Here is a 21,624-nt window from a genome sequence, read left to right as displayed (position 1 = left end):
CTGACCTGTAGATTCCTAAAAATAAAAGAAAATGCCCTACAGTTATGATTCTCATTCTACATATTTTCTGATAAAAATCTAAAATTCAGGGTCTGCACATGTTGCTAGAATATTTAAAATACCCCAGCATGAAAGCTTATCAGTGTTTAGGGACCTGCTTGATTGGGTTTTATAAGTTTGCGTTTTCAAATTGCACAAAATATTAATGAATGAATTTAGGAGACTTGCGTCTTCGGAATGATGATCAGAACCTCAAAATGTAAACATCTAGCAAGGTATTGATTGTAAGAGACTTGGAACTAGACTGTCACAAATGTTGTTTATTTTTCCCTAAACTGCAGCATTATTATAGACACAACAGAAAGCAATAACTCCTTACGTTGTGATATCAGAATCTCGTATGACAAATGGCCTGACGTTTTCTAGGGCTCAGTGACAGGTAGGGAGTTTGTGTTGCCTCCTATCTCACTTTTCCCAGCATTAACCTAAATCAAGTCCATTCTTCTAAAACAGTGGTTCTCAACCTTTTTAATGCCGCGACCCTTTAATACAGCTCCTCATGTTGTGGTGACCCCCAACCATAAAATTATTTTCGTTGCTACTTCATAACTAATTTTGCTACTGTTATGAATCGTAATGTAAATATCTGTGTTTTCCGATGGTCTTAGGCGACCCTGCTAGCGGTTCTCAACCTGGGGTTGTGACCCACAGGTTGAGAACCACTGCTGTAGAGGGGTCACCACAACATGAGGAGCTGTATTAAAGGGTCGCGGCATTAGGAAGGTTGAGAACCACTGCTCTAAAAGACTAACACCACCAGTTGTGCCAGTGGAAGGACAAGAGAACTTGGGACCCTGAGAGAATATGAGATGCCCTGTCACTTACCAGATGATTTGTTATTTAAGACTGGTTCTCCTCAGGAAGACCTTTCTCCCAATATTGACCCTGCCCAGGTGTTCCGTTCCCTGCACCCTAGGGACCGGTGGGCCTAAAGTTAGAAGAAATCAGTCTTTATTTCCACCCACCCGCAATGCCAGTCACTTGTACATTTATGGGAATAAATGCCAGCAGTGGGTCTAGTCTGTCAGTCAGCCGCCAAATAGGGGCTTCTGAAGGACAGTGCTGGCCACTGTGGGTACAAAACAGTCCCCCTCCCTGAAACTTACCTCTGGTGGGGATAGTGCATCATTTCATGCACTGAGCTGCTCACTGCAGGAGGTGGGGAGACCAGGATTCCCTCCGAGGAAGATGCATCAGAATCTCATGCAAAGGCCTCTCCTATCTGCAAATTCTGCCGGACCCTCTCTGGGGAGGTCTTCTCACCTGCACCGTGCTAGTTAGTGTGAGAATCACTGCTGCCACCGAAAGGTGTCACTGATGAGAGGGAGAGGCCCCTGTGAGCAGTTAAGAGGCAGGGGAAAGGCTGTGAGTTACTCATTCTTCAGGATGTTGTAGCACATGCTCCTATACACCGACTGCCACGTGACTAGAGACAAAAGTAAGTGGAAATACCACAGGACCACATAAATATATAATGTCTATCATATGGGCTTTGAGATTGGTATTTAGTATCAGGGATCCTTAGATACTAAAGAAGCCTGTTGGGCCCTCTGAAATATAGGGCTGTTAAAATACAGTAGTTCCCCTCCTATCATACACATTCCAAGACCCCCGTGGATGCCTGAAACCGAGGATAGTACAGAACCCCACATACACTATGTTTCTTCCTATACATACCTACCTATTATAAAGTTAAATTTATAAATTAGGCACAGTAAGAGATTAAAAATAACATGATGAAATAGAACAGTTGTAAAAATATACTATACTAAAAGTTATATGAATGTGATCGATCTCTCTCAAAATATGTTATTGTGCTGTACTCCCCTTTCCACTTAAAGGAAGCACTTTACGGCTTCTCTTTGGCATATTTGCATTGCCAGCATTACTACTCTTGAGTTTTGATAAAATCAGGGTGACTGGAACACAAGCGCCATGGTGTCGCAACAGTTGATTGATAACTGAGATGACTACTAAGTGACTGGTGGGTGGGAGCGTCTACAGCGTGCAGATACTGGGCAAAGGGATGATTAACGGGAGGTGGGGGAACGGTGTGAGATTTCATCACCCTGCTCAGAATGGTGCACAGTTTAAAACATGAATTGTTTATTTCTGGAATTTTTCATTTAATATTTTCAGACCATGGTTGACTGAAACCACGGATAAGGGGGCTACTATAGGTGAACATTAGATGAAGCCACAAGTGATGGTGCCAGTCTTGTCCCTGGACTGGTGGGTAGGAAAGTGAGCAGAAACTAAAGAGAAATCTACAGCCTTCCCAAGTGAACTGGCCAAAGAAAAAAGGATGCTTCAATATGCATTTATTGGGGTTCTAGGAAAATGGGAATGGGGGTGTCATATGCAGTAATTTTCAGGAGAGCCTGAGCTATTTCGTGCCTAAATTGGGCTGAGACTAAGCCTGCAGATAGGACAAATGTTGAGGAACCTAACAGTCAGGAGCTAGGTCAGGAAGGCAGCAAGAAGGAAACACGAAGTGAAGACTGACAAATGCATTCAATCCTGAACTATAAAGGCCACCAGCCGAGTCATATCTGTGTTTATAGCTGAAGAGGTTACAATTAGATCTGAGGAGGTGAGTCAGGAATGTAGCGTAACTGAAAAAGCAGATAGTCTGCTTATGACAAGCTCTTGGCTTGGAACTTAGTAAGGAAGAGCCAATAACTACAACTATGCTAGTAGCAAGTTCCATTTGTTTACTCTTTATAGATTTTTAAAAAATATTTTTATTGCCCTAACCGGTTTGGCTCAGTGGATGGAGCGTTGGCCTGCAGACTCAAGGGTCCCAGGTTCGATTCCAGTCAAGGGCATGTACCTTGGTTGCGGGCACATCCCCAGTAGCGGGTGTGCAGGAGGCAGCTGATTGATGTTTCTCTCTCATCGATGTTTCTAACTCTCTATCCCTCTCCCTTCTTCTCTGTAAAAAATCAATAAAATATATTTTATATTTGTGTGTGTGTGTGTGTGTGTGTGTGTGTGTGTGTGTATATATATATATATATATATATATATTATTGATTTTTAAAGAAAGGGGAAGGGAGAGGGAGAGAGAAGCATCCATGTGAGTGAACACTGATCTGCTGCCTCCTGCACGCCCCCTACTGGAGATTGAGCCCGAGTGCCCTGACAGGGAATCAAACCAGCAACCTTTTGGTGCACAGGCCGAAGCAACTGAGCCACACCGGCCAGGGCACTTTATAGTTTTTCAAGTGTGTTTTACATGTCATCCCCTTTACTTCTTTCGAAGTTTATATAGAAGGCACGTACTAGGTCTTAAAAAGTTGACGTGACTTGCTTTGGCTCCTACTTCTGCTAAGTGGCTGAGCTCAGGCTTGAACTACACAGGTCATCTCTGTTTCACTGGGAAAGATACACTCGGGGGCTCTCATCACAGGAGTGGCAAGATTTGCAGCACCTGCATAATTTCCCTAATTTTATTTTCTAGGTTCTCATGTGCAAATTAAACTTTACAGGTTTTCAAAATACTGTGTAAAATACCTTTTTACAAAAAATAATAGTAGTAATAAAAGAGGCAGCAAAATTTACCAGAAAGCAGGTTGATTCTGAGTACTAAATTGATTTACAGTTTCCTTTATTTGCATTTAATTACAGTGATAACATGCAGTGTAAACAAGGGTATAATTTATTCAGGTACAGATAATTGGTACATGGTTTCCGTGTTGTTTTCTAACAAGTTGCCGATATGTATCTGCTATGCTTTAAACCTTTTTTGGTGTTCTTGAAACAACTGTAACATGTGCAGTGACAAATACGCATCTGTTTCTTCGGGGAGAATTTTCCATGTTGGAATGTTTTCCGGGCCTGCAGGCTGCCTTGCACATTTTAATCCAGGAGCACATGGTATTCACCTCTGTGCCAGATGAAAGGGTGGGCGGCCACTGGAATTCTCTGGGTGCCTGGCAGGATTCCTCTCCTCTCTGCCTTAAGTGGCTAAGCGCCTTCTACCAGACAGGGACCAAATCTTTCTGGTTACTTTAAATGTACGTGACAAGAGGTGGAGCAGGACAGGAGTCAAGGCGGACATTCTAGAGTGTCACAAGCGAGCAGCCCTAGCAGGTTAGACGCCCCCTGTTCCTTCTTCAAATGTGTGCAGATGACTGCGCTGCTGAATTTGGAACAGCGGACCCTCCGTCTTCCTAGTTTGGGGAATCTCTTGAGTAGAAAGTGATGGTGCCATAGGACATAGCAATTTCATAAACTAGAAAAAACGCTTGTCGGGGACTAGTGTAAAGCCACTAAGCTCATTTCCTCGGCAGCCTGAGAGGGAGCCGAGCTGCGGGTTCTGGAGGCGAAGAGTGAGTGTTCTGGCTGCTGCTTCAGCAGCTTCTCCCGTTCAGGGGCAGTGGGGATGTGCCCCAACTCCTTTACAGGCACATCTGATCCCGCTAGAGACCTAACATCACTGCAGTAAAAATGTTTCTGTGTCGCTCTGTCCTCATCACACTGCCCTTTAATTCACACGTACGTTTGTTGCAGAGAAAGCCGCGGCCGCCAACATAGACGAGGTGCAGAAGTCAGACGTGTCATCCACGGGGCAGGGTGTCATCGACAAGGACGCGCTGGGGCCCATGATGCTTGAGGTAGCACTCCTCGTTTGGTTCTGTAGTCTACAGTGTTGTCCATCTTTTCACATGGTTACATTCGTTTTCCGGTGGATCTAATTTAAGGATAATGCAGTTAATTTTCACTCCTGAGATCAAAGTACTGCTTACCTCTTGGGTTTATTAACATGTCTCTCTTCTGGCTCCCGATTCCAGCAGATCTACATTTCAAATGAATGATCTAGAATGAAACTGACTAGACCAGAATATAAATTAACAGGCTTTCACCGCCAGTTGAGAATTCAGTTTGGAAAATCATGTTCACAAGTCCTGTTAAATTCTGATATATTTCAGTTTGTAATTTCCCCCAAATTGTTAGATTTTATGTATGTCATATACATATGCCTTATATATATACAGGTTAAAATTTGAGGGCCAAAAATAGGTTTATGTTTTCTATTTAGGCAACTTCAAACTTGTTTATTTATCTCATAAAGATAAAAACTGAAGTAATGGGCGGAACTTTTCAGATAAGCATCACAATTGTAATGATTGGTCTTAACTGCCTGTTCTTTATTAACTTGAGGGAGTTTTATGATCAGACTTCTATCTAGAATTTGTAAAGTTCAGCTTTCCTATTTTATTAACTAGCACAGTATTAAACACCCAGTACTGTGCTGTACCTATTCCAAAATTAAAATTCAAGATGTAGGCTATGGTAAGGTGAGGGGGAAAATCAGCAAGCATATAACAAGAAGCAGAGGGGCTCTGAGACATAAATTATGTCAGTTCTCAGGATAATTCCCTCTGCTGATAGGATGAGATTGAAAAGTGCCACATGCCCAGAAGCTGCGCAGCGGCCACATACACATAAGAAATTGGGATTTTTAATGCAAAGATAACCAGTACTCACGCCTTTTTTTTTTCAATTGGTTCATAAGATGATTTTTACTTTTAGAAAATTGAATTCTGTGAATATCTACCATATAATTGGAGGGGGGGCACAGAAATAATATATATAAGGTTGTCTGATTCAGTCTTTGTAGTATTTAGAAATGACTAAGTTCACTCTCTGGAGCCGGACCTGCTGCCAAAAGACTCTAATGACCCATGTTGGCCTTTGCTTGTTTCTCTTGATTCACTGGCTTGAAATCCTCTGACTACAGTTTTCAGGGAAAAAGCAAAAACATTTAACCTGCTTTTCCAGAGTCAACAGGCAGGAGAAGGCCAGAGAGCTGTTTCCCGCTTGGTTCTTAGAGGCAAATAAGAAAATTCTAGGTGGACTGTTTAGAATTAGACGAAAGAAAGGAGATAACTTCTGTGAAAAACATCTTGAATTACAAATAAAATTGATTTGAAAATGATAGTAATCCAAGTTACTATAATTAGGAAACTTTCATATGTCTGTGTATATTCTTTATATCAGAAGAAAAATTAAGGTAGGGTGGGAACTCCTGGGAAGATTTCTGAGCTGCTAAAAAGAAATGCTTAGAGTAACCACAAGGCTGTGACTCAAACCCTTTAAGAGCACCTTCATAAGTGTAGAAATCAGATTGCTAGGTGTCGTGGGCCTTATCTCATAAAAGTAAACCAACATGTTTGCTGTTTCAAAATAGTCTTCTGAAATCCGGCACACTGAGCAAATCCCAGTGTGGCTGGGCGTTAGTGCTGAATCTGTTGGAGAGGTAATGCTTGAATCTGGTGACTTAGCGTTTGGATCTCAATCTTCATGTCTGTTAACATGTCATTATAATTTAAACAGAGAAAACGTGTTCTTGTTGAGCTGTTCCTAAGCATAGATGCACACTCATGCTTACATCATAGCGTAGTGGTTGCTAGGCAACAAAACCCAATGTCAGCTTTTTTCATCAGAGCATATCGTAGTGAGCTTTTAAAAACAACACAGTTTTACAAGATGAAACATTTTCATCTTTCAGTTATATTAAGCCACATATCAGTCTTTCTGCCAGAGTACAAAAGCAAAAGGAAGCTACACGCACTTTCGAAAATGAACTCTACGTAATATAATTATGAAAATCCCTGATGAATGTGTATCTAAAGCAGTGAGCTTACAAGGACACTTGGTACATAAGTAATCAGCTGACTTCCTGTCCCCCCTCACAGATACACATGGTTGTACACACACACATACACACACACACACAACGCGCGCACGCAGGTTTTCCAGGGTTGGTGCCAACCTATTCTGGAAGGCCATTTATATATAGTTTTTCTTTGCCCCAGCATATTGCTTATACCATTGGTAAAACCTGACAAAATTTTTAAGAAAAACGAAAAACCAAATGGTGTTGATTTGGGGGTAGGGGGAGCCTTATAGTAAGTTCTAATTTGAGAGAGCTCTTAGTTTTGTGATGAAAATTGAATTAAAGCTGGAATATACTCAAAGAACACTCACAAAATATGAGCCTGTTAAATAATAACTTAAGGAAAAAACAAAACTAGGGGAAAAGTAAACATTGCCCCGTACATTCATACTGTACCAGTATGTACATGTAATATTCATGTTAAAAACAGTCATAAATGCATAGCATGGAGAAAGTTGATACTAGTAGACAAGGTGGTGCTTTTCCAGGGATGCCTATCAATATCAAGCCTTTTCTAGTCCTGATCACTCACCTGACAGAGCTCTGACAAGCAGGGCTCAGGAAGGGAAAGGGGAGTAACTAAGAGACACTCACTGAGCTCCCAGCCTCTGCATCACTGAGGAGACATGCTGGGAAAGGGGCTGGGGTAGGGCACCCTCACCGTGCCGTCATCCAGACACAGCTCTGGAGGCAGGCGCACCTGCACTAAACCCCCGCCCGCCTGCCAATTCCTTCCAGAGGGTAATAGTCAAATGACAGTGTGTTTAAGGCACGGGAAACATGCTCCCTAGCTACCATTACTATCTTTATTTCCTGAAATGATCCTAGATTCCTCATCTCCTTCCCTAGTCTAGATTGGAATGACAAGGAAGACTGAGGCTGTGTACCCATTACAGGAAACATGCTGCTATTATCTAGGTGATGGAGGAGCGTGCATCCCGTAGACGGACACAGTGAACTTTCAGTTCTCACTATCACAAACCAGAGCCTCACGTCTCAGGGCTGTGCTAGCCACATCTGTGCCTAAGGTTCTGACAAAGACTAGTTTGTCACGTCAGAGAGATTTCTCAGACCCTTTCCCCATGTACGTCAAACAGTAAGAGACTGATGTTTCTCTAAAGGTCTGAGATCATCTGCAGTTCTTTCCATTTAAACTCGGGTAGCTTTAAAGGTAGTGAAATTGGGGGTTGGGGTCATTCTTGGCATTTATCCTTAAATTGGGGGGAATTATCAGTGACCCCTTCTTTATTGGGAGACTGTACAACATTACTTTGTATTGAGTTGGTAACAAAGTTGTTCTTGGCCCTTTGAAAATACAGATAAATACCTGTAGTTTTACTTGGCAATAATTACCTCCTGGTAAATTACCGGAGTTAGTGTTTGTCATTTAGTTTGTGACAAGCAACCCTGATCTGGGCTCTCTCCCACCTACTAAGATGAAGTAAGTTCACCAACAGAAAACGTGCTGTTTCTGAAAACTAGGAGAGCGCGAGAGAGAGCCCTTGTTTAGCCATGTGTGAATTTTATATTTCCCTTAAAGCAGGGGTCCTCAAACTTTTTAAACAGGGGGCCAGTTCACTGTCCCTCAGACCGTTGGAGGGCCAGACTATAGTTTAAAAAAAACTATGAACAAATTCCTATGCACACTGCACATATCTTATTTTGCAGTAAAAAAACAAAACGGCAAGAACACCTGCATGTGGCCCGCGGGCCATAGTTTGAGGACGCCTGCCTTAAAGGATCATTCCCTTCTTAACAATTGCATATGGTTCTATGTTGTATCCTTTCTAACACAAGCTATGTCTTTTCCCTCAGGCCCTTGATGGGTTCTTCTTTGTAGTGAACCTGGAAGGCAACGTTGTGTTTGTCTCAGAGAATGTGACACAGTACCTAAGGTATAACCAAGAGGAGCTGATGAACAAAAGTGTATATAGCATCCTGCATGTTGGGGACCACACTGAATTTGTCAAAAACCTGCTGCCAAAGTCTATAGGTAAAGGATTGTCTGCTGGGTCTCTCCTCACTCCCCTGCCCTCCCGAGTGCACACATCGTCCTGGTTAGAGGGGTGAGAGAGAACTAGAATGTCACCTGGGGATCTAGAGGTGCTGTGTTAATATTTAAGCTTAGGAGCCATGGAGAAAAGGGCATCTGCAGACATTGATCTTGATTGATCGTTTCGGTCCTATATTTAAAGTACAAGAGAATAATTCCGCTGGCAAGTACTCATGGCAACTGTTTTCATGGGGTTTGTTTTGTTGTTATTTAAGAAGCTGCCAAATTGCCTCCCACTCTACCCAGTGCCAGCGACTGTGTTGTCCTTTTCTCCATGACTGTCTAAGAAGTAGAAGGTCATGAGAAGTTTGAGATTCAACCTATTTCAAGTCCGACTGGTGAAAAAAGTATGGGCGTGGGTGCATACAGCATTCCAAAAGTAAAACGTTCAGAAAGGAGTGGGCGTCGAGGGCTCGCGTGCTCTCCGCCCCGGAGCTCCCAATGGGCTCTTCCATTTCACAGACGCAGCGGCTCTGCAGGTGTCTCCATCAGGTACTGCTTCCTTAGCCCCTCCCTGTGCCCAAACCTGCTCCCTCACTGCGCTGGAGGTGATCAGTAAGGCCCACGTTAAAGTGGGTGATTCACAGCATGGGCCCGCTCTATTTGCTGCTCTGGAGTATGGCTGTTCCAGCTTACTAAGTGGTTCTTTTTTTAATATTCTCACTTAAACTGATGATGCGAAGAACATCTTCACGGAGAAAAAGAAGTGCATATTTTAAGAGAGAATAAGGTCAAGTCCTGAGTTAGCAAGTATTTCTGTTCTTTTTCTTAAGACTGTTTATATTAACTGGTCTTATCGCTACCACAGTAGATAGGCAAAGGTCTTTTCAAATTCCATTACGACTGGCCTTTCCCTGATATGATAACCCTTTATTCACAGTGACTGCAACAGTGATACAGAATATATGAATACTAGTGTGATATTCTTCTATTATTTTGTCTAGTAAATGGGATTTTTTATTTCAAATAACTAATATTTTAAAATCTCTTCAGTAATTTTATGACTTCCTCAAAGGACCTATACTTATTAATTCACTATTATTAATTCACTTGTCTAAGGAGTTCCTTGCCTTACTTTATATTGTATTTTTTTATACTTTCAAATTACTTATTAACCTGAGTTAATAAGAACTCCTTTTCCTTTGATTACTCTGTGTAGTCCTTATTATGTAAATAAGCTTGTAAGAATGCTGGTGATGAAATTGACTTCTCAAATGTCTGCATCGATGTATAAAGTTAGCTCTTGTTCCTTCTGTAATTCTAAAATGGTTTCTTGCAGTTAACTTGATAATTGCCTTTTTCTCTCTAGCATGTGTTTCCTTTTTTACTCCTTTACAGCAGCCCAGTGGCTGTAGGATTAACATTGCATTCGCCAAAACACCCATGACATCTAGCTGGCCCGTTCGGTGCTTTCTAACCAGTGACTTTTTCTTTTTAAATACATTATTAATGATTTCAGAGAGGAAGTGAGAGGGAAAGAGAGATAGAAACATCAGTGATGCGATAGAATTGTTGATTGGCTGCCTTCTGCACAACCCCTACTGGGGATCAAGCCCAAAACCTGGGCATATACCCTGACTGGGGATTGAACTGTGACTTCCTGGTTCATAGGTTGATGCTCAACCACTGAGCCATGCTGGCTGGCTAAAAGTGAACCAGGCTTTGGGTTCAATCCCCCATCAGGGTACATTCAGGAGGTGACCTATGGATGTTTCTCTCTCACATAGATGTTTATCTCTCTCTCTCCCTCTCCCTTTCTTTCTCTAAAATCAATTTTTAAAAAATTTTAATGCATGCTATAGTTGGTGCCACTTATAAATTTTTGAGTAGGGGGCAACAAGTAAAATTGGAATACAAGTAGATTCAAATAAATTTCTAAGAAATCAAAGTTAGGAAAACCTCAAAATAGAGAACTATAGTATCCTATCTAATAAAATAATAATATGCAAATTGACCATCACTCCAACACAAGATGGCCGGCAAAGGAGGGCAGTTGTGGGCAGTCAGGCCAGCAGGGGAGGGCAGTTGGGGGTGACCAGGCCTGCAGGGGAGGGCAGTTGGGGGGTACCAGACCTGCAGGGGAGGGCAGTTGGAGGGAACCAGGCCTGCAAGTGAAGGCAGTTGGGGGCAATCAGGCCTGCAAGGAAGGGCAGTTGGGGGCGATCAGGCTTGCAGGGGAGGACAGTTGGGGGGCGACCAAGCCGGCAGGGGAGGGCAGTTCAGGGTGACCAGGCCGGCAGGGGAGAGCAATTGGCGGGGGGGACCAGCCCTGCAGGGGAGGGCAGTTAGGGGTGACCAGGCAGGCAAAGGAGGGCAGTTAGGGGCAATCGGGCCGGTAGGGGACAGTTAGGCATTGATCAGGCTGGCAGGGGTGTGCTTAGGGGGTGATCAGGCTGGCAGGCAGAAGCGGTTAGGGGCAGGCAGGCAGGCAGGCAGGCGAGCGGTTGGGAGCCAGAAATCCTGGATTGTGAGAGGGATGTCCGACTGCCCGAAGGGTCCCAGATTGCAGAGGGTGCAGGCTGGGCTGAGGGACACCCCCGCCCTGTGCATGAATTTCATGCACCGGGCCTCTAGTTCTGTTAATAGTCAAGATTTGAACTTGAAGGGAAGGGGTCAGACTGAAGAGTAAAAAGACATTTTGAAAATCCCTAGAATTTTCCCAAGTTGAAACATTCACCCAAGAATGTTTCCCCTCCAGATTATGAAATTACAATAGAAAAGGATAAGCGCTACATAAAAATAAAATGACTATATGCTTCCTGTGTTATTTTGATAATTTGGCAGTGGTGAGTCTCACGTTGGTTTCTTTATAATTTCGGATTGCTTTGCCTTGCTCAGTGAACGGGGGATCTTGGTCTGGCGAACCTCCCAGGCGCAACAGCCATACGTTCAATTGTCGGATGCTGGTGAAACCTTTGCCTGAGTCTGAAGAGGAAGGTCATGATAACCAGGAAGCACATCAGAAATACGAAACTATGCAGTGCTTTGCTGTCTCTCAACCAAAGTCCATCAAGGAAGAAGGAGAAGGTAGGATGAAATCTTTGGTATATTTTATATATTTGTGTATTTATTATTATGCTGCTTCTTCCACACTTAATAATACAAAATTAGTAGCCACACAAAGAAAAATTTAGAGACATCTTTTTTGTTTGTTTTTTCCACCTACTTAAGAATTTTTATGATAAATTTAATTTGTAAGTCTTTAAAACAACTCAGCAGACTTTTCTGCAAGGATGGCATTGTTTTGTATCGTCAGTGTCCAGCATAGCAACCACCAACTACATGTGGCTATTGATCATTTGAAATGCAATTGGGAGATTGAGTTTTCTGTTTTATTAAATTTACATTAAATAGCCAGGTGTGGTTAATGGCTGCCCTGTTAGTGGCTGAACCTCAGGGGGAGCCTGGACTCCCGGGATGAGCTGCTGCGAGCTGTGAGCCACAGCCTAGAAAAGTGCACACAGAACAAACAGCGTTTTCATGTACAGTGGACCCTTGAACCATTCGGTGGTTGAGGTGCTAATCCCTGCATCATCAAAATTCCACGCATAACTTTTGACTTCCCCAAAACAGTTTTAACTAATAGCCTAGTATTGACCAGAAGCCTTACCAATAATAGCCAATTAGCACATAATTGTATGTTGCTTTGATTCTATACTGTATCCTTGCAATAAAGTGAGCTAGAGAAAAGAAAATGCTATTAAGAAAACCATAAGGAAGAAAAAATAAGTGTACAGTACTATAAGTATTTATTGAACAAGAATCCATGTCTAAGTTGGACCTGTACAGGGGAAACTGGTGTTGTGCAAGAGGCAACTGTACTTCAAGGGATTAGTGGGTTCCATATAGTTTATCCATGGATGCTGGGTCCACAGTGATACTTAAGAGAGGATACAGATGGGAGTGGGGAATGGAGAGGGTTTCAGACTCTAAGCTCTTGGGCTCTTCCCCTTAAAGAGAAGCTGGTGTATAGTATCCACCCCTGCACCCTCCAAGCAAGCCATTCACAGCTGAGGGTCACGCTGTAATATGAGCCATGCCGTAGAGTGCGTTCTGCATGCGTAGAGAAGGGGGAGCTGAGGACCACATGGACAGAAGCATCATTCATAGGCTCTCCTGTTAGGCAGGCCAGCTCCTAATTCAGCCACTCACCACCTCTGTCCCTGGGCAAGCTCCTTGAGCTCTCTGAACAGCAGTTTACTCTAGAATCAAGCGAAGTCAGCTGTAGCAGTGTCAGAATGTAATAAGGGTTACATGGCTGTGCCCGAACCATGATTGGCATTAAGTCTAGTTATTTAGTCCTTTGTAAAAAAATACGTAAGTAATTTTTAATTTAAATTGTACTAGAATGGAAGTAATAGAGCTGTCATAGACAATACATAGTTCTTCAAAATTAAGTTTATACGTAGGTATGGAATGTCAAAAGATTTTATTCACTTGTATGTGACAGAGTAAGTACTGCTGATTCATCCATCTATGATAATATTCGAAAGTAGTATAAGCAGATATAGCTGAGCTCATTTTTGTTTTGGTGTGGTATATTTACGCATTTTTTGACATTTGAAATCTGATTCTGGATGCTAGCTCTCAGTGTGAGTAGAGTTTCTGAGCCATGGTGCGCTCGGGTTCAGGTCTTGTTTTCACCAAAGTTTTGCCTGATGCTGAGCACGTTACTTAAACTTTATGGTTGGTTTTCTCCTCTGTTAAATGGAGGTAATGCTAGTACCAACCCAAAGAGTTGTTAAGAGACTTAAATGAATTGGTAGTGTATAAAAGCAGCTGGACAGATGTCCATCTCATAGTAAGTGCTCAGAAATGTAGTGTTTATTATCTTAAGGATGAGGATTATATTTAAGTTGTGATGCCCATTATTACTGGATATGTTTAAAGAAATTTTTTTGTAAATTTAAAGGTGAATAATCATAAATCCCTAACATAAGATATGAAGAGACTCTTTTTTAACAACCTTTTACTCAGCATTTTTTGAAATTGAAAAGGGTTATGCCATGCGCTCTGCATGTTACAAAGATGAATGAAACATTTCCTGTTCTCCAGAAGTGGACATAGATGCATAAAACAGTTGCAGTGGGTGTGGAGTAAACACTTAGCACCGGCTCTGTGGGAAACAGCCATGGCCAAGATTCTGAACTTGGCACAGGCCGCATTTTCTAGGATTTGTTTTTCAATTCTGAGTCTAGACCTAGTTCATAGTCTTTATTTTAAATTGCATATTGCCATCATAGGGTTATTTACATAGTTTGGTAGGAGGTATATTTAGTTTTCCCTGTTGTTGTAAACCTAAAACTCAAGAGGCAACCCCTGACAAAGCAGTGTCAGATTTTGGTTTTCATCATTTCTCCACTTTGTTATGAATTCAGCTGGTTGTTACAGTCTGCTGTTTCATAAAAAGGATTCCATTCTTCTCCGTCATTGGGTGGACGGTTTCAGGTTGCTAACGCTAGGACGGTGGATATTCTTTTATCACATGTATCGTGTGGCTTCAGCAGTTTATCCTCAGCTCCCCGGGCTCATCCTACACAGCTCACCCCTCCCCCTCCCCAGCTGCTTCCCACTTCCGTGGAGGAGAGCATAAAGCCGGTGAAAAGCAGAGGTACCTGGCGTTTTGTCACTCTCTCCCTTGTTGATTTACAAGCTGTGCTGTCATAAATACACTTGAGTTTGTTTGAACCATTGAAAAGCCTAATGTGATAACCCTAAGTGTCTTCATTTGAAGATTTGCAGTCCTGCTTGATTTGTGTGGCAAGGAGAGTCCCCATGAAGGAAAGACCAGTTCTTCCCTCATCAGAAAGTTTTACTACTCGCCAAGATCTCCAAGGTAAATTTTCTTTGCAAAGGAGACCAAAGAAATCATTTTAGATGCTTGCTTATTTGTCATGCAAGGAACGTGCTTAGACGGTGGCAGACGCTGGGACCAGTGGCTGCTGGGTAGACTCACTGAGGAGTGGAGGACGGTCCAGGGAGGAACAATTATTTTCACTTTTTACCCTTTTGGTCCATGTGCTACTGTAAATAAATAAATTTTCATTTTTTTTAAATGTAATTGTTTCCATAAGTAGTAGGTCGGCACGTAGGTATAATGCTTGCTGTATTCACTAGGCAAGATCACATCACTGGACACAAGCACCATGCGGGCCGCCATGAAGCCCGGCTGGGAGGACCTGGTGAGGAGGTGCATTCAGAAGTTCCATGCCCAGCACGAGGGGGAGTCTCTGTCCTATGCCAAGAGGCATCACCATGAAGGTAAGCATCTCCAAAGGATAGTGTTCTTGAACTTGATTTTGCTAAACTGCTGCTTCCTGCGGGAGCTTTCTCTGAAGCAGTGCTTCCTGAAGTTCACCTCGCAGTCTAGGGTCTGGCTGCTCTTTGTGTCCGGTGTGCCTGCGTCACCGTGCCCAGACGGCCCTGCCTTCTGAAGGAAGGTTTCACGGGAGTCCCGTAGGACAGGAGAGTAGGATGAGGGACATAGGCTTGGACATGATCATTTCACAGAACAGATGAAAGGAAAGGGAAAGAGGTCGTTGTCTTTGACTCTAAGACTTCTAGATGTATAAGACAACAAGGTACCATCTGATATCAAAAGAAATGTCTTAATCGTAAGGAGGAAAGAGGAATGAAATGAAATTTGTGAATTTTTTGTTGAAATGACAGTGAGGTCCCTAGCCCTCCTTCCACATGCTGATCACTGAAGGCTACCCAGATGTTTCGGGAAGGTTCAAAAAGATGAGGTGGCTTGCCTGAAGTCATACAATTAATTAATAGGACAGCTGGAACTAAACCCAAGACTTCAGTCATGTTTCAGTGCTAATAGCCACCCTTACTGAGCACCTGATCTTGTCTGGCACTGTCCCGTTAGCTTGCGGGCCCGCCATGAAGCTGGCACAGGTGAAGTGGCGGCTCCTGGGCAGGTAGTAAGTGTGGGCGCTGGGCTTTCATCTGGCCCATCCTGTCCGTCACTCTGCTGTGCTGCCCCCAGAGTTCTTCCACAGAATCCCTTTTCCTCACGGGGTTCCTGGATGTTTGTTAAATTGGTGCAAACAAAGGAGAACTTTGTCCTCCTTGTGGGCACCTATGTCCACAGCTGGGGGCCAGGCTGCTTGTGAGGACCGGGGGCAGGGCAGGGCAGGGTGCCTCATCACTCAGTTTGGCAAATTGTCTGCAGTTTTGCAGAGAAAAGTGTAACTTATTATTGAAAATAGAGTTTTAGTTTGGCATCTTCCGTTTCATGGGCATCCGTAACCTTGGCATTTACCAGTAGTGTTTATATGTTTAAACTTGATGCTCTTAAGATCGCTGATGAAAAGGAAAAATCATAGCAAATGACCTCTCTTCTTTCCCTTAGTTTTTCTTCATCCTACTCATCCTTTTTATCTTATTTATCGTTACTTCTTCTAAAATAAGCACATAATCCAACAATTTGTGTTTTCCAGCATTTTTCTTTAAGTCAAAAAAAGAGGAAATAAAAAGGCCACATTTGATAGGAATCAATGCCATTTCACCAGATCTGGTTTAAAATAAAAAGAATAGTAACAACAAAAAATGAGAGCTCACCATGAGCAAACACATCCTTGAGCCCTGTGTAGCAATGCCCTACATTTAATTTCTATGGCTTCCTGATTCCTCACAAAGGGGTTTAGAAGATGTATTCGGTACTCTGCTAGGTTTCATTAGCTGGGACCCACTGAAAGGAAACTCAGAAATACATGAAATACATTTTATCTAAATGTACAAAGTCGGTAAGATCAAGGGTAATCATTTGCATCAAATAAAAATCTACTGGAGGGCTTTGTTTAAATGGAGAGCTTCCTAAATGCTTTAGGTGCACACTAACACCAGTCTACTTAGTAAACACGTTTGATGTAGATCAAACGGAAATGGAAAATCTTAAAGGATCACATCCAAGGTCAGATAAAATTCTGAAATTATAAACCGTTGGAAATATGAATCTTATTATAAAAATTGTATTTATGCTACCTTTTAGGAACATACTTACGTAGAAGGCAAGATACACATATGAACAGTAGTTCATTTCCAGTGGGACCACTTCAGAGTACACACCCAACAGTTGAGGCCAGAATAGAATACCTGAATCCTGCAGGTAGCAAACTGCAGAGGGGGTTTCTTTAGGGGAAGCGCTCAAAGTGAGATTTTACCACGAAATCAGATCTGTACCACGTGTCAGCCTCTCTCTCCCTCTCTTCGTCCTTGTGGAATGGTGAATGGTTTGGTCACTTTGGGGCTAGCTATTCACCCACAACATTTATACTGAAAGTTATTTGGTAAAAACACGATATGGTCTTAAAATGGTTTAAGAGGTAACTAAATTATATGGCTACTTTTTCTGAATCGAAATAGTCTTTTTTAATATGCAGTATTTGACAGTTTTAAAATACAGTTGTATTAAAAGATGAGCCACAAAGTTTTATTTTAAGAAAAATTATTTTAACCTAGTTGGTCTGTGTTGTATTTTCTGCCAGTGTCTTAAAAACGGAAACACCTGATTCTTTATAAAGACTTAAACCAATTCCATGTCACTAAGATTTGTACTTTTGTTGTTTTGGTTTTCTATTTGGCCTATTTTTTTCCTCTGAAAAGATTTTCTGATTGTTTATCTTTTACTTCCTGTTGTTTTAACCACAGAAATAATGCTTCTTACACACGGAGAAATAGAATTGGAGAATAGTAGAGTGAAATGATGGGTTGAACAGTACGTAACTGAGATGAATATTCAGGGAATATATTTACTGTCATAAATTTTACTATATTTGTATTAGCTTAAAGGGACGTAAAAGGCAGATCGTACACTTAAGAGGTAACATGTTTCTGCATTGTTTTCTAATATTTAAACAAATAATTGTAAAGCTTGTTTTGAGCTAATAAATTGCCATGGTACTGAAGATTTTTTTTAAAAACATAATTTGAGGGTCTAAACTTTATTTTTTTTTTAATCAATATATTGAATTTATTGTTATTTTAAGTGAAAAATAAACCTGCTTTTAAAACTGTGTAATGTTTTAATATCATGAAATATTACTTATAACTCTAACTGCTGGTCAGAAAATACTAAACATAGTGCAGTTTATTACTGGGATTGTGTCTTGTCCCGCCCCCACCCCATTTGCTTCCTTAACTTGTGTTTCGTTTCCTTGCTCACCCGCAGTGCTGAGACAAGGGTTGGCTTTCAGTCAGATCTACCGTTTCTCCTTGTCCGACGGCACTCTTGTTGCTGCACAAACGAAAAGCAAACTCATCCGTTCTCAGACTACTAATGAGCCTCAGCTTGTCATATCTTTGCATATGCTTCACAGGTAAGCTTAGTTCTAAGAACCTGTCGTCCCTTCCCGGGTTAAAGGAGATGTTAGAAAAGTCACAAGTCATCCCAGACCCTTTCAGATTTGTTAGACATTTCTGCTGATCACACTGTGTAAAATGTAAAGTCAAATTGCTGTTAACCTAAAGACATTACATGATACCAGCTAAGTAGGGCTATGTCTAGCCTGAGTACTAGTGGGTGTTTAAACCGGCGGGAAGAACACAGGCTCACCTGACTTTGCTCTGCCATGACTGCCTGCTACAGCAGAGAAGGGAAACTGACCAGGTCCCAGGGTGACACCCCCCCACCCCCGGGACAGGAATACTGAAACCACTAGCATGATTTCTGTTCCTACGTGTTTAAACCTAAAACTGTCAAATATATACACTTGTAAGGAATATTTTAGATTTTTCTCAGGGTTAAATTCTTGACATTAGACTTTAAATTAATGGGTAATAAACATTTCCATAAGAAATGAAAGTAAAGAAAACTAAACTAAATGTTGATTTAAAAAATAAATGTCATGAACCATATTGTTTTAGAGCACAAATTTAGGAAAATGATTGCATTTCAACTTCTATAAATATTTATGTATGTGCTATATAAAACTTTATGAGGTACTATCAGAAGATATATATAAAGTTGCTCCGGGAAAGAGTCCCCTTTTATTGCATTTCTCAATTATTTGCTTTCTTATTTTGGAATAAAAAAAAAAAAATCAGGCAGCACCGTTTGCCAACTGTTAATAAATCTGACCTCAAACTGAAACAATTTGAAAGTGATTACAGATGTGCCAGATTTCACCCCCTAACTGAAAGCTGATGTTTGACAATTTGTGAAACCTGTTTTGTTTGGATTTGTGAACACATTTGGTAACTCACGAGTGACTGCCAGGGCTGTAAATTAAAGCTCATAGGGCTTGGAAAATCATCCAGCTCAGAAAACCTGCTTTTAGTCATTAGTAAGGGAGTGGGTGGGGTTGTCTAGGAGTTGGGGAATCAGATCACAAACTAAGGTCACTTCGAAGTCCCCTCCCGTGCTGTCTGTTTTGGAGGCTCTTGCTTTGACATACAGGGGACCTGGGTGTGGGGATCTGTTTAAGTGACCTACTTCTAAACAGTTTTGGTAACTTTATTGGCTCTGGAACTTGTAGTGTTCCTAATAGTTAGGGGCAAGTTTTTACCACTCAGTTTGCTGTTCATCTTGAGCCAAGTCGTCCACATCAGAGCTCTCCAGACTTACAGATGTGTCTATTGTTAGGAATTGTAAGCTCTGGTAAATAACTGAAGACAGCTATACTTGTTTGGGTCATTTCTTTAGGATTGTTCAAGTTCTCGGTTATTCATGATAAGATAGCATTAAGTGAGAAAGATATATATAATTAATTGGAACCTCTCTAATAACTACAATTTCAGTATGGTAGTAGTCAAATTTAAACACACCCCCTCCGTCTGGAAAACCGCAGACATCTTAATGAGTTGACTGAAAAACATCCCTCTTGGTCCAACACTAAACATGTTCAGTCTTGCCCATAATTGCAGATTGTTTCATCAAAGTATTATCTTTCCTTTAAGTATAGCTCATTCTTTTAAAGAAAAGAGGCCATTTCATTTTTCAAAATTAATAACAACTTGCTAAGTGTTTTGCCTTTTATCTTATATTTTTTCCTCATTATACAGAGAGCAGAATGTGTGTTTAATGAATCCGGATCTGACTGGACAAGCAATGGGGAAGCCATTGAATCCAATTAGCTCCAGCAGCCCTGCCCATCAGGCCATGTGCAGCTCGAACCCAGGTCAGGACATGGCCATTGGTAGCAATATAAATTTCCCCATCAACGGCCCCAAGGAGCAAATGAGCATGCCCATGGGCAGGTTTGGTGGTTCCGGGGGACTGAACCATGTGTCAGGCATGCAAGCCACCACTCCTCAGGGTAGTAACTATGCACTCAAAATGAACAGTCCCTCACAGAGCAGCCCTGGCATGAATCCAGGCCAGCCCACCTCCATGCTTTCACCGAGACATCGCATGAGCCCTGGGGTGGCTGGAAGCCCCCGAATCCCACCCAGCCAGTTTTCCCCTGCAGGAAGCTTGCATTCCCCTGTGGGAGTTTGCAGCAGCACAGGAAATAGCCATAGCTACACCAACAGTTCCCTCAACGCACTTCAAGCCCTCAGCGAGGGGCACGGGGTCTCTTTGGGGTCATCGTTGGCTTCGCCGGACCTAAAAATGGGCAATTTGCAAAACTCCCCAGTTAATATGAATCCTCCCCCACTCAGCAAGATGGGGAGCTTAGACTCCAAAGACTGTTTTGGGCTGTATGGGGAGCCCTCTGAAGGTCCAGCTGGACAGGCAGAGAGCAGCTGCCATCCTGGAGAGCAAAAGGACACCAGTGATGCCAGTGGACCCCAGGGTGTGAGCAGCGAGCGAGCTGACGGACAGAACAGACTGCATGACAGCAAAGGACAGACCAAACTCCTCCAGCTGCTGACCACCAAATCTGACCAGATGGAGCCTTCGCCGCTGTCCAGCTCTTTGTCGGACACAAACAAGGACTCCGCGGGTAGCTTGCCCGGTTCCGGGTCGTCACATGGGACCTCGCTCAAGGAGAAGCATAAGATTTTGCACAGACTCCTGCAGGACAGCAGTTCTCCTGTGGACTTGGCTAAGTTAACAGCGGAAGCCACAGGCAAAGAGCTGAGCCAGGAGGCCAACAGCACAGCTCCTGGTTCGGAGGTGACTGTGAAACAGGAGCCAGTGAGCCCCAAGAAGAAAGAGAATGCACTACTTCGCTATTTGCTGGATAAAGATGATACTAAAGATATTGGTTTACCGGAAATCACCCCCAAACTTGAGCGGCTGGACAGTAAGACGGACCCTGCCAGTAACACAAAGTTAATAGCTATGAAGACCGAGAAGGAGGAGATGAGCTTTGAGCCTAGTGACCAGGTAAGTTTTATAATGTATTCCCCAAGGCTACTCACCCATATCCATTAAGGATTTTCTTCACAGGGGCATTTTGAGGCCACCGGTGATGAGATAAAAATAAGTTTTCTCTTATTTTCTCACTTGATTGAAACAGAGTTCCAAATACCCTATCTAGTAATGAGTGACATTACCATAGGGCAGGGTTGACTGCCTGTTTTTGTAAAGGGCCAAATGGTAAATATTTTAGGCTTTGCAGGCTACATAGTCTGTGCAGTGTGGACACAGCCACAGACACTGAGCACAAGCGGTGTGCTGTGCTCCAGGCCCTAATATTCGGGTTTGATCTGATTGACATTCATTCTTAGCTCGTGGGCCACACAAAAACAGGCCCCACAGGCCAGCTGTAGTTTGACCCCTGTTAGCAGGCGATGCCGAAATTGGAGATAATCACTTCCTCGAAGCGGGGGCCTTGTCAGTACAGACTGAATTAAGTTATTTATTTACCTTTCTCATTTTAAGATCAGGGTTTGACTGGTTTTTCAAACCTAATGAAAATCATTGTAACTC

General features: G+C 42.4%; 1 protein-coding gene across 8 annotated transcripts in view; it reads left to right on the top strand.

The window, feature by feature from the left end:
* Positions 1–21,624, top strand: part of NCOA2 (nuclear receptor coactivator 2) — a 263,532-nt gene that overhangs the window by 203,375 nt on the left and 38,533 nt on the right. For all 8 annotated transcript variants that reach the window (XM_079796731.1, XM_079796728.1, XM_079796724.1 and 5 more), the window contains 7 exons: positions 4,576–4,679; positions 8,561–8,738; positions 11,637–11,825; positions 14,533–14,634; positions 14,916–15,059; positions 17,977–18,124; positions 19,809–21,078. In XM_079796731.1, the coding sequence (XP_079652857.1) occupies positions 4,576–4,679; positions 8,561–8,738; positions 11,637–11,825; positions 14,533–14,634; positions 14,916–15,059; positions 17,977–18,124; positions 19,809–21,078 (2,135 nt within the window). The remainder of the gene's footprint in view (positions 1–4,575; positions 4,680–8,560; positions 8,739–11,636; positions 11,826–14,532; positions 14,635–14,915; positions 15,060–17,976; positions 18,125–19,808; positions 21,079–21,624) is intronic.

This window comes from Cnephaeus nilssonii (assembly GCF_951640355.1).
Source record: "Cnephaeus nilssonii genome assembly, chromosome: 18".
In the NCBI taxonomy this organism is placed as follows: domain Eukaryota; kingdom Metazoa; phylum Chordata; class Mammalia; order Chiroptera; family Vespertilionidae; genus Cnephaeus; species Cnephaeus nilssonii.
The sequence above is the reverse complement of the archived record's forward strand: the minus strand, read 5'-3'. Positions and strand labels throughout refer to the sequence as shown.